We start from the raw sequence: 13,738 nt of genomic DNA, 5'->3' as shown, positions 1-13,738 counted from the left end.
GTCACAACTCCAACCGATAATATAGTTGGTGGAAACAAGAATCGGACATGTTAAATTCTTCACGACCAGTTCTTTTGTTGTTGGTGGAGATAAGTTGTTGACTTGGGTGTCTTCCAAAGCCGATGTGCATTTGTATGGTGACTAGGGAGGATCAAGATAAAGAGCCATTTAGCCAACAAGTATTGTAGTTTGAATGACCAACAAAACGTAGACAAGGCAAGGCAAGCTACCTCTGCCGGTCAGGTTCTTCAGAAACTCATAAGGAACCTGCAACTTTGGCAAATCAAAGACCAACATAACAAATAAAGGGTGGATTTTCTTTAATGCCATAGAGCCTGAATACAGGGAGTCCCCGGGTTACATACAGGGTAGGTTCCGAAGGTTCGTTCTTAAGTTGAATTTGTGTGTAAGTCGAAACTGTATATTTTATAATTGTAGCTCCAGACAATTTTTTTGCCCCGGTGACAATTGGAGTTTCAAAATTTTTTGCTGTAATTGGACCAAGGATTATCCATAAAGCTTCATTACAGACACCTTACAGCTGATCATTGCAGCCTGGGACTATAGTAACATCCAGAGAGGTCACCAGAGGTCACAGGGGGCAGAGGCGTCCGTCTGTAACTCGGGGTCATCTTTAAGTCTGGTGTCCTTAAGTAGGGGACCGCCTGTAATGTCACACTTGCAGGACACACATAAGTTGTATTACAGACCACCCTCTAAAAATTGGTTACTGTCATGGACTCTCAATTCTTGTATAATAGTTACCCATTGAGATAGGACCAACTCTTTAGGCTCAATTTTGGCGTATGTTTTCTTATATTTCTACTTGTAGTAATGCTAACATTTTTATACTTCTCTTTCTAGTCATCTTTGGACACGTTTTATACAGAAGATGAGATTTACTCCTTATCGTATACACGGGAGCCACGGAGTCCCAAGTTAATGGTAAGAAACTTGACCAATCTTGTGTTGGAAATGGATTATATTCAATAACCACCAAACTATCTTTGTATGTTTTACCGTCTGAATATTATGATTTTAGCTGATTGCTCAGGCAAGCAAGCACAATAGGAGTTGGTTGATGGATATGGATATGTTTATTAAATTGTGTATTGTAAGTGATCAACCAGCTGTCAGGATCAGTGGTAGTGGATGATCTGTACCACCACAGATGATGACGTAAACCAACACCTGGGACTAAAGTCTAAGTGGTACCTGGGTTTCACCAGAGCCCACCACAAAGCAGGTTGGACATGTTGCGGCATGGTACCACCAGGTCGTTCCACAGGCGCAACTTTGTCCGCAGTGGCAGCCAAGGTGTATTGCAAGTAAACTTGTGGTCAATGACAGGCACCACAGGATCAGAGTTGGGGATGTAGCAATAGGTCAGGACAGGGAGCACAGGATCGGAGTCAGGAACGGAATTGAGGTCACAACAGGAAATCAGGATATTTGCGTAGGGCTTGGATACAGCTTTCTCTTAAGCATGGAAGCACAAGGATCCGGCAGGGGTCACAGGAAGAGGTTGAGCATCCACAGGTTGTCAGTTGGGCAGCGCCAATTAGCGGTGCGCTGGCCCCTTAAATTGCAGACGGCCAGCGCATGATTGCCCTAGGAAGTGCAGCTAGGTAATTGAGGCTGCCGGCCAGAGGGGCACATGGGTGCGCATGCGACCCGAAACGTTAGTCGCAGCAGCATCCGTGACACCAGCTTTGTGGTGCAGAAGTTGACATGTGGTCTACCATAGGCACACAAGATGTGGTTTGTATGACTTTCACTAGTTCTCATAAAAATAAACAAATTCCAAAATTCCTCCCGTAGACGTTGAAGTTTATGGATGGTAATAAACATTTTACACCTTTTGGTGATGCCACGTAGAAAAAAGTTTTTGAATAGCGATTAATGTTCTGATTTTTCTCCTCCCTTTAGCCCACCACTCCTATTAAGCCCCCAGAGGAAATTCCAGACTGGACCCCGGTTGAACCTTTACAACTGGACCCTGATAGCCTGAGCCACACTGTAGATCAGATGGTAAAGGTAAGTATTTTTGGAAAATATGGACATAGCATCTAAAGATGACCAAACACGTTAGAGTAATGTCAGCCGGTCCTTCCAACTTTGGTGCGACCCGCTGACCATTTACTGTTCATAAGGGAGAAGTGGGGAAATGAATGATCAACCTGTTAGATTGAAAAATGCCTGATCTTCTTCTTCTTCTGTTGGGGGATGTAGACTATGGCCCAGATATATGAAAACTGGTTCATATATTACTTATATGCTTATTTATGTGTTCCTCTGGACCTCTAATATTATATTCACTCCCCTGTTCTGATACAAGTCCCGACCATCACCTGCTCTATGAACTGTGGACCGGGTGCAGGGCCGGCGCCCGCGCTAGGCATACCTGGGCAAGTGCCATGAGGGCTGCTGGGGAGTCTCACATAAGGCTTTACTTAAGAAATTCATGGAGTTGAAGGGGGTTGTATCTAATGAATCCATAGGGTGTGAGGGAGCCTTATATAAAATACCCATGAGGGAGGCTGTATATAAAATACCCATGAAGGGGGCTGTATATAAAATAACCATGAGGGGGCCTGTATATATAATACCCATGAAGGAGGCTGTATATAAAATAGCCATGAGGGGGGATGTATATAAAATGCTTATGAGGGGGCCGTATATAAAATACCCATGAGGGGGCTGTATATAAAATAACCATGAAGGGAGAATGTATATAAAATAACCATGAGAGGCTGTATATAAAATACCCATGAGGGGGCTGTATATAAAATAACTATGAGAGGCTGTATATAAAATACCCATGAGAGGCTGTATATAAAATAACCATGAGGGGGCTGTATATATAATAACCATGAGAGAGGCTGTATATAAAATACCCATGAGAGGCTGTATATAAAATACCCATGAGGGGGCTGTATGTAAAATAACCATGAGGGTGATGTATATAAAATACCCATGAGCGGGCTGTATATAAAATAACCATGATAGGGCTGTATATAAAATACCCATGAAGGGGGCTGTATATAAAATAACCATGAGGGGGGCTGTATATAAAATATCCATGAGGGAGGCTGTATATAAAATACCCATGAAGGGAGATGTATATAAAATAACCATGCGGGGGCTGTATATAAAATACCCATGAGGGGCTGTATATAAAATACCCATGAGGGGCTGTATATAAAATATCCATGAGGGAGGCTGTATATAAAATACCCATGAAGGGGGCTGTATATAAAATAACCATGATAGGGCTGTATATAAAATACCCATGAAGGGGGCTGTATATAAAATAACCATGAGGGGGGCTGTATATAAAATATCCATGAGGGAGGCTGTATATAAAATACCCATGAAGGGAGCTGTATATAAAATAACCATGCGGGGGCTGTATATAAAATACCCATGAGGGGCTGTATATAAAATACCCATGAGGGGCTGTATATAAAATACACATGAAGGAGGCTGTATATAAAATACCCATGAGGGAGGCTGTATATAAAATATCCATGAGGGGGGCTGTATATAAAATACCCACGAGGGGGCTGTATATAAAATACCCATGAGGGAGGCTGTATATAAAATAACCATGAGGGAGGCTGTATATAAAATACCCATGAGGGGGCTGTATATAAAATACCCATGAGGTGGGCTGTATATAAAATACCCATGAGGGGGGCTGTATATAAAATACCCATGAGGGGGCTGTATATAAAATACCCATGAGGGGGGCTGTATATAAAATAACCATACGGGGCTGTATATAATATAACCCTGAGGAGACTGTATATAAAATACCCATGAGGGAGGTTGTATATAAAATACCCATGAGAGGCTGTATATAAAATAACCATGAGGGGGCTGTATATATATTAACCATGAGGGAGGCTGTATATAAAATAACCATGAGGGGGGTTGTATATAAAATACCCATGAGGGAGGCTGTATATAAAATAACCATGAGGGAGGCTGCATATAAAATAACCATGAGGGGCCTGTATATAAAATAACCATGAGGGGGCTGTATATAAAATAACCATGAGGGGGCTGTATATAAAATAACCATGAGGGGGCTGTATATAAAAAAACCAAGGGGGGCTGTATATAAAATAACCATGAGGGAGGCTGTATATAAAATACCCATGAGGGGGCTGTATATAAAATAACCATGAGTGGGTTGTATATAAAATACCCATGAGGGGGGCTGTATATAAAATACCCATGAGGGAGGCTGTATATAAAATAACCATGATGAGGCTGTATATAAAATACCCATGAGGGGGGCTGTATATAAAATACCCATGAGGGGGCTGTATATAAAATACCCATGAAGGGGGCTGTATATAAAATAACCATGCGGGGGCTGTATATAAAATACCCATGAGGGGGCTGTATATAAAATACCCATAAGGGGGCTGTATATAAAATACCCATGAGGAGGCTGTATATAAAATACTCATGAGGGGGGCTGTATATAAAATACCCATGAGGGGGCCTGTATATAAAATACCCATGAGGGGGCCTGTATATAAAATACCCATGAGGGGGCTGTATATAGAATGACCATGAGGGGGCTGTATATAAAATACCCATGAGCGGGCTGTATATAAAATACCCATGAGGGGGCTGTATATAAAATACCCATAAGGGGGCTGTATATAAAATACCCATAAGGGGGCTGTATATAAAATACCCATGAGGGGGGCTGTATATAAAATACCCATGAGGGGGGCTGTATATAAAATACCCATGAGGGGGCTGTATATAAAATACACATGAGGGGGCTGTATATAAAATACCCATGAGCGGGCTGTATATAAAATACCCATGAGGGGGCTGTATATAAAATACCCATAAGGGGGCTGTATATAAAATACCCATGAGGGGCTGTATATAAAATACCCATGAGGGGGGCTGTATATAAAATACCCATGAGGGGGGCTGTATATAAAATACCCATGAGGGGGCTGTATATAAAATACACATGAGGGGGCTGTTTGGGATGATAAACTAGGGAATATTTTAGGGAACAGGAGACTGTTTTAGTTGCTGAATTTTTAATGCTGCCATGTAATTTCACTGCAAAGGGGCCGACTGAGGGTCTGTCACCCAGGGGCCTACTGATACCTAGAGCCGACTCTGACCAGGTGGGACTTTTATCGGATTGGGGGGAGTGAATAAATTTAAAGAGAGAGGCGCCCTGAGGCGCTGCAGTGATGTGCCCCAGGCCAATCATTTTTATAACTCTATATTACCCCCATTGCAGCATAAACTGTTATAATAAAAGAAGTCCAGAGGAGCATCGTTCCTCAGGAACCTCCTATTAGGACACGTCTACCATCAGATTATTTGGTCTCTTTTTAGGATGTGAGGTACTTGAGGTACTTTGCTTTGTGCTGTTGTGGCGCAGTAATAAATGTGGTGCAAACTCTAAACACACACCAATACGCCCCTTTAAGTGCACAGTTTTCAAAAGTGTCAAAAAAATATGCAGCCGCGACACAAAAGTGGCCCGAACACAGATATTTTATTGTGTCTGCAACAGTTTTTTGTAGAATTTTTCACAAAAAATGTATTTATTAAAGGAAATCTACCATTTGTTTTAATGCTTTGGGAATCAAATATACCTTGAGACTGCGGTAGCTACACGGATGCAGAAACATATCTTGTTTAAAAACTGAGAGGTTTTCCTGAAAAAAAACTATTATAAATTATGATAATGAGGCTCTGTCGCTCCTGTGGCTTCCACGGTGCTTCTCCTATTACCCTAATTATGCACAGCTCAAGCCTTGTCCAGTCCAGCATAAATCGAGAATAAGTCATCACTGTGTTATCCCTGACAGGCAAAATTAATTGATCGCTGCACCATCCCTTAGCTGTTGTGTATGAGTCATCCAGCTGAGGTTGATTAGTCCTGTCTGGACAGTTCAGGAAGCTCCGTGTGTAATGTGTTTATGTAGACACCCAGCTTTATTTTATAATAGTTGTTTGAGCAAAACCACTCAGTTCAGGGATTAAACAAGATATGTTTCTGCATCAGTGTAACTGCAGCATTCTCAAGGTATTTGCTTCATACTGCATCAAATCAAATGGTAGATTTTCTTTAAGTGTTTTCTGTGCTCCAAAGAGGCGCCACCTGCGCAGCCTCCGCTAAAGGCTTCACACGAGAATTTCTCTGTCTCTTGATACATAACTGCAGATCTTGTGTGTCCTGGGGAAGCCCCTGCATCCTGCAGACAATGTCATGTACATGCATTACTCACTGGCACCAAAATGACTCAACTACTTCACTCTTCACAAAATAATGATTTGCTTTCTGTAAAAAAAAAACAAAAAAAAAACACTTTTTCAAAAATGTGAAATAGTTTTCGTGTGTGATGATATTTCGGGAATGTGAAGTCTTGATGGCCGTCATTTATCTTCTTGGGGATGGATCATGAGTTTAGTGGAAGGTTCATGGCTCCAGAGCTGTTCTCTCTGTAGTGGCCGCGCCATGTGGCTCCCCCCATTCAAGTGTCCCACCCATATGAGGTAGAGGACCTATCACTTACAGGGAGTGTGCACACATTTTTGATGTCTTTATTTTCCGGTTGTATATTTTTTTTCCTCTGTTATCTGTTGATGATTATGGCGGACATCTTCCCTGAGCTCTAGGCCATAGGAAGTCATTGTACAGGGAGGGGGAGGAGATAAGCTGTGACATCATCTATTGTCAGTAGTGATGTAGTGATGGGTCAGTGTTATCTATATAGAGGCCATTGTACAGGGAGGGGGAGGAGATAAGCTGTGACATCATCTATTGTCAGTAGTGATGTAATGATGGGTCAGTGTTATCTATATAGAGGTCATTGTACAGGGAGGGGGATGAGATAAGCTGTGACATCATCTATTGTCAGTAGTGATGTAATGATGGGTCAGTGTTATCTATATAGAGGTCATTGTACAGGAAGGGGGAGGAGATAAGCTGTGACATCATCTATTGTCAGTAGTGATGTAATGATGGGTCAGTGTTATCTATATAGAGGTCATTGTACAGGGAGGAGGAGGGGATAAGCTGTGACATCATCTATTGTCATCAGTGATGTAATGATGGGTCAGTGTTATCTATATAGAGGTCATTGTACAGGGAGGAGGAGGAGATAAGCTGTGACATCATCTATTGTCAGTAGTGATGTAATGATGGGTCAGTGTTATCTATATAGAGGTCATTGTACAGGGAGGGGGAGGAGATAAGCTGTGACATCATCTATTGTCAGTAGTGATGTAATGATGAGTCAGTGTTATCTATATAGGGGTCATTGTACAGGAGGGGGAGGAGATAAGCTGTGACATCATCTATTGTCAGTAGTGATGTAATGATGTGTCAGTGTTATATATATAGAGGTCATTGTACAGGGAGGGGGAGGGGATAAGCTGTGACATCATCTATTGTCAGTAGTGATGTAATGATGGGTCAGTGTTATCTATATAGAGATCATTGTACAGGAGGGGAGGGGATAAGCTGTGACATCATCTATTGTCAGTAGTGATGTAATGATGGGTCAGTGTTATCTATATAGAGGTCATTGTACAGGGAGGGGGAGGAGATGAGCTGTGACATCATCTATTGTCAGTAGTGATGTAATGATGGGTCAGTGTTATCTATACAGAGGTCATTGTACAGGAAGGGGGAGGAGATAAGCTGTGACATCATCTATTGTCAGTAGTGATGTAATGATGGGTCAGTGTTATCTATATAGAGGTCATTGTACAGGGAGGGGGAGGAGATAAGCTGTGACATCATCTATTGTCAGTAGTGATGTAATGATGGGTCAGTGTTATCTATATAGAGGTCATTGTACAGGGAGGAGGAGGGGATAAGCTGTGACATCATCTATTGTCAGTAGTGATGTAATGATGGGTCAGTGTTATCTATATAGAGATCATTGTACAGGAGGGGGAGGAGATAAGCTGTGAGATCATCTATTGTCAGTAGTGATGTAATGATGGGTCAGTGTTATCTATATAGAGGTCATTGTACAGGGAGGAGGAGGGGATAAGCTGTGACATCATCTATTGTCAGTAGTGATGTAATGATGGGTCAGTGTTGTCTATATAGAGGTCATTGTACAGGGAGGGGGAGGAGATAAGCTGTGACATCATCTATTGTCAGTAGTGATGTAATGATGGGTCAGTGTTATCTATATAGAGGACATTGTACAGGGAGGGGGAGGAGATAATCTGTGACATCATCTATTGTCAGTAGTGATGTAATGATGGGTCAGTGTTATCTATATAGAGGTCATTGTACAGGAGGGGGAGGAGATAAGCTGTGACATCATCTATTGTCAGTAGTGATGTAATGATGGGTCAGTGTTATCTATATAGAGGTCATTGTACAGGGAGGAGGAGGGGATAAGCTGTGACATCATCTATTGTCAGTAGTGATGTAATGATGGGTCAGTGTTATCTATATAGAGATCATTGTACAGGAGGGGGAGGAGATAAGCTGTGACATCATCTATTGTCAGTAGTGATGTAATGATGGGTCAGTGTTATCTATATAGAGGTCATTGTACAGGGAGGGGGAGGAGATAAGCTGTGACATCATCTATTGTCAGTAGTGATGTAATGATGGGTCAGTGTTATCTATATAGAGGACATTGTACAGGGAGGGGGAGGAGATAAGCTGTGACATCATCTATTGTCAGTAGTGATGTAATGATGGGTCAGTGTTATCTATATAGAGGTCATTGTACAGGAAGGGGGAGGAGATAAGCTGTGACATCATCTATTGTCAGTAGTGATGTAATGATGGGTCAGTGTTATCTATATAGAGGTCATTGTACAGGAAGGGGGAGGAGATAAGCTGTGACATCATCTATTGTCAGTAGTGATGTAATGATGGGTCAGTGTTATCTATATAGAGGTCATTGTACAGGAAGGGGGAGGAGATAAGCTGTGACATCATCTATTGTCAGTAGTGATGTAATGATGGGTCAGTGTTACCTATATAGAGGTCATTGTACAGGGAGGGGGAGGAGATCAGCATCAAAATCATTCAGTGGACATTTGCCTCATAGAATATATTTTTCCTTTGGCCCTTGTGGCTAAAGAGTTAAAACTTTTAATAAATATCCCCCCCGATGTCTATTTTCACTAAAGATGTAGTTCTTTATGTGGAACAAATAATTTTCACAGTGCAGCAGAGACCACGGAGACGCTCACTTCCTGACCACAACTTCCTGCTGTGTTAACCAATCCCGTCGCTCACGTGTATTGTGCTTATACACACAGCTCTGCAGGTAGATTAGTAATGCCTGAAATATTACATTCTCAGATTTTAATCATTATGCCTATTGTCAAGGTTTGTGTATAATGGTAATTTTTAGGAAAAATTTACAAGCAGTCCAAACTTTTAGAAATCCCACCCATTGTCACGCGACGCATAATGACACCGTTCTGTCACCAAGATTCCAGGTGACTTGAATGAAGACGTTTCTTTTTTTTTTTTTTTTCAAAAACTTTAACGACATGTTGGGCTTTAGGATGTACAACTAATCCTCCCCAAATCATTTCTGAATCTTTCCTTATAGTGCGTTTTCCAGTTTTATGATCCACATCAACGAGGTTTCATATCCCGGGAAGACTTTGAAAAAGTAGTTTCCAGTCTGCCCTTCTCCTGCCACATCCTGGAAAAGGACAGGTTAGTATCATTCTTCATTCCTGGGGGAGGGGGGGGGGTTCTGTTGAGAATTCCTTTCCGTGTTGGGATTCTGCCTCCTCTTCATATACAGGAGAGTGAATGTCATGAAATTAGTTGGGGTCCAATTCTAAACAAAGGACCATCGGCTTTGTGTAGGTCAAAAAATTTGGACTGAAAGTGCCCGACTGCCCGGTCAACCCCTTTGAGGTGCCATATCAAAGTGACTTCACGAGAATGAGAAAAGTTGGGGTCCTTGCATGAGTCAGAGTGATAGGGACTTGGACCTGGCTGTGGAACTCATAGTGGATCATTGGAGGTTCCCCAGAGTCAACTTACTCAAACTGTCTATGGAAGGTTCAGTGGGACAATGTTTGGAAGCCATGCCCCAAGGAAGACACAACCAGCAGTATTGGGTCATGGTCTCCTGGTACTATAAGCAGACCATGGACCTTGGCTTTTACTATCATATGGAAGGATAAACTTGATGATTCTGGGAAATGTTCTGCTTATACCTTCATGAGTTTCCTCAATATAATTATTCTGGGGCCCACACTTCATCCCATAGGAAATAGACCCCAAAAACCTCAAAATTAGATTGTCTTCTTCTATGGGGTCCAGTACAAGGTTAGAGCCTGGGCCACCAAAGAAAGCTCAGGTGGATCAGTCCGACACCGTCTTCAGCTATTACCACTAGTACTAGGTCCCAGCACCCTATTAGTATGTCGAGTTATTGTCCAGTTGAGTTTTAATGATTCTTAGTTGCCGAGTAGTATTTCTTTTTTTTATTATATATTATTCTGCCCATAAATAATTTATCTTACATTCAAATATCAAGGGCTTCTACGGACACCACTTATATATCAACCATAGTAGATGGGGATTTCCGTGTAAGCCTGAGGTTGACGCAAGTGTTGGGTTGAGGCGCTTGGGTTCTGCAAAGCCTGAGGTTGACGCAAGTGTTGGGTTGATGCACTTGGGTTCACCAAAGCCTGAGGTTGACGCAAGTGTTGGGTTGAGGCACTTGGGTTCACCAAAGCCTGAGGTTGACGCAAGTGTTGGGTTGAGGCGCTTGGGTTCTGCAAAGCCTGAGGTTGACGCAAGTGTTGGGTTGAGGCACTTGGGTTGACCAAAGCCTGAGGTTGACGCAAGTGTTGGGTTGAGGCGCTTGGGTTCTGCAAAGCCTGAGGTTGATGCAAGTGTTGGGTTGAGGCGCTTGGGTTCTGCAAAGCCTGAGGTTGATGCAAGTGTTGGGTTGAGGCGCTTGGGTTCTGCAAAGCCTGAGGTTGAGGCGCTTGGGTTCACCAAAGCCTGAGGTTGACGCAAGTGTTGGGTTGAGGCACTTGGGTTCTGCAAAGCGTGAGGTTGACGCAAGCATAAGTCAGTCCATTGTTCTTTGTTACAACCTTTTGGAAAGGCAGATGTGATGGTTATTCATATTGTATTGTCTCCACAGAGAGGGACCGGTCAGCCATCAGGAGATGACGTCATATTTTATGAAAGCCAGTCGCGTGTGCTCCAGACTAGGACTTCCTTTTCTGCAAAGTCTGGTCGAGATACGTCTGAGGGAAACGCCCCTCTGTGCCAATTGTGTAAGAAACTTTCCTTCCTATTCTACGTGTTAACTTCCTTCTTTATCCAGGGTGTCTTCAAAATACGGCGCCGCTTATCACTCATAGGGGTTCCTTTACACCTTCCTTTTTTCTGCGCAAAACTATTGATGAGGAACCCACAGGATAAGACATTAATAGGCGATTGGTTGGGAGTGGCTCCTGCAGTGAGCGTCAGCAGTCGCTATACTAGGGGCGGAGCTATGTTCTCACGACCACGACCATCACTTATTATTAACCTGTTGATAACTTAATTGAAGGTACAAGTGCAGTGATTCTTTTCTCATCTCCTATCATTGCTGCCTTTGTTTCTATGCGGAGACTCAGTGGTGAAGCCAAGTTGACCCTGAGCTCCCGCCGAGGCCTGTATGGGGTGCGCACTGTCAATGAGACATCACAGCTGTAACTTTTTCATTTTTGGAGGAATTTGAAGCAGTTTGTCCCCTCTGTACATATAGGAAGGCGTCTTTTCCTATGTCATAAGAGGCAGGAAGTGACACGGCCTGTGGTTACGTTTCTGCTAAAGTGACTGTCCAAATCAGCGTCGTCATCGCAACACAAGCCGAGGGACACTTTGATCTACTTGTGTGACACCCTACAGTGACATTATGAACCATTGTGACTCAGGGAGGGGGGAGGTTTCCCCAAATGACAGGTCTACTTTGTTCTTTTGGTGGGTGCGATCACGGGGATACCAAATTATAAAGGGTTTATGGTGTTTTTATACATTTGGAAAAATTAAAACATTCAGTCCAAAAAAAAAAAAAAAAAATTCTTCATTTTGCCATCTTCTGGCGCTAATAACTTTTCCATACTTTGGTGTACAAAATTTTGAGGACTGTACGGCCTTTTTGACACCTGCAGCCTGACATAAAAATAGGTCACACGTCAGTAAAAGGAAATCTACCATAAAAAAAAAAAAAAAAAACTTCATAATAAACCAGGGACATTATTTATAGACCCAGGCACCGGGACTGTGATATCTTCTTATATTTGTTATCCATGGTCTCCTTCCTTCTGAAATCAACTTTAAAAAACAACCTGTGAATCTACAACACAAAGGGGCTCTGGTAACACCACCATAGCAGTTCAAGGCTCATTAGCATAATCTAAAAGTTGTTGTTAGTAGGAAGGAGGCCATGGATAAGAAATAAGAAGATACCACAGTCCCGGTGCCTGGATCTAGTGTCCCTGGTTTATAAGGATGGATTTTGATGGTAGATTTCATAGACAATATACTGATGATGAGGAATTCAAATTTTTTTTTTCCCTTAGTTTTTTACATTGTTCTTCCTTTTTTTCAGATTCTGAGCGTGGCCAAGCAAGGATACGTGTCTGCAGGTAGTATGACCACCAATAATTAAAATTAATTGAACTTAAAAAGTATTTTTATTCCAATGGTTTCACAAAATAAAGATACTCAATAAGTAAAAAAAAAAAGGTACCATCAAAAAACTCTCTCTTATCCTGGAAAAATATAAAAATATCAAAAATATGGCCCTTAGGGGAGCGTATGCAGCCTGTGTATATGTGCCGTATGGGAGGACAGGAGTCTCTGCTTCACATACAGACATAATGCAGGGACGTTCCCTCTGCCGGACGGACAGTTGCAACGCCGGGCAGAAGGAACGTCCCTGCATTATATTTCTATGTAATGCAGGGCCTCCCGTCCTCTGCTCTGTGTGAAAGAACCCTTAGAATGTATTTGCACATGCAAAAAATATATAATTTTTTTTTTAATTCAGTTTATTTTGTAACACAACAAAATAAAAAGACACCTATATTCTGAGTGTTTGGTCACTCACTTGGCAAATGAGGTTCAATGTGGATAATCTAAGGTTATGGGGCTAATAATCCAAAGGTAACATATGTCCTTGGGGGGAGTAAATCTCTAGAGTTCCTTGTTGAGCACAATGTCAGTCAGCTGCCTCTAAAGCCAGCAAGATCTTGTTGTATCAGCAGTGGTCAGGACTCTGGAGATAGGGATGTAATATTACCACTGTACAAGGCATTGGTTCGGCCTCACCTGGAAGATACCGTCCAGTTCTGGGCACCGGTCCATAAAAAGGAGGCCCTGGAGATGGAGAGGGTTCAATGTAGAGCCACAAAACTGATAAGGTGTATGGAGGGTCTTAGTTATGAGGAAAGATTAAAAATGCAACTAGATTTATTTAGTCTGGAAAAGAGACGACTACGAGGGGACAGGATTAATTTATATAAATATATGAATGGTCCATACAAAAAATATGGTGGTAAGTTGTTCCAGATTAAATCAAATCAAAAGACGAGGGGACACTGTCTCCTCCTGGAGGAAACAAGGTTTAATCACCGGAGGCGACAGGGCTTTTTTACTCTGAGAACTGTCAATCTGTGGAATAGCTGAGCTCAGGCGCTGGTCACAGCAGGGACAGCAGAGAGCTCAGGC

The 13,738-nt window shown here is 42.2% G+C and overlaps 1 protein-coding gene across 1 annotated transcript in view; it reads left to right on the top strand.

The window, feature by feature from the left end:
* Positions 1-13,738, top strand: part of RASGRP4 (RAS guanyl releasing protein 4) — a 36,567-nt gene that overhangs the window by 20,039 nt on the left and 2,790 nt on the right. Inside the window, exons 10-14 of the mRNA XM_072124040.1 lie at positions 865-945; positions 1,930-2,037; positions 9,597-9,706; positions 11,160-11,295; positions 12,618-12,654. Coding sequence (XP_071980141.1) covers positions 865-945; positions 1,930-2,037; positions 9,597-9,706; positions 11,160-11,295; positions 12,618-12,654 — 472 coding nt within the window. The remainder of the gene's footprint in view (positions 1-864; positions 946-1,929; positions 2,038-9,596; positions 9,707-11,159; positions 11,296-12,617; positions 12,655-13,738) is intronic.

Source organism: Engystomops pustulosus, chromosome 9 (genome assembly GCF_040894005.1).
Source record: "Engystomops pustulosus chromosome 9, aEngPut4.maternal, whole genome shotgun sequence".
NCBI lineage: Eukaryota > Metazoa > Chordata > Amphibia > Anura > Leptodactylidae > Engystomops > Engystomops pustulosus.
The sequence above is the reverse complement of the archived record's forward strand: the minus strand, read 5'-3'. Positions and strand labels throughout refer to the sequence as shown.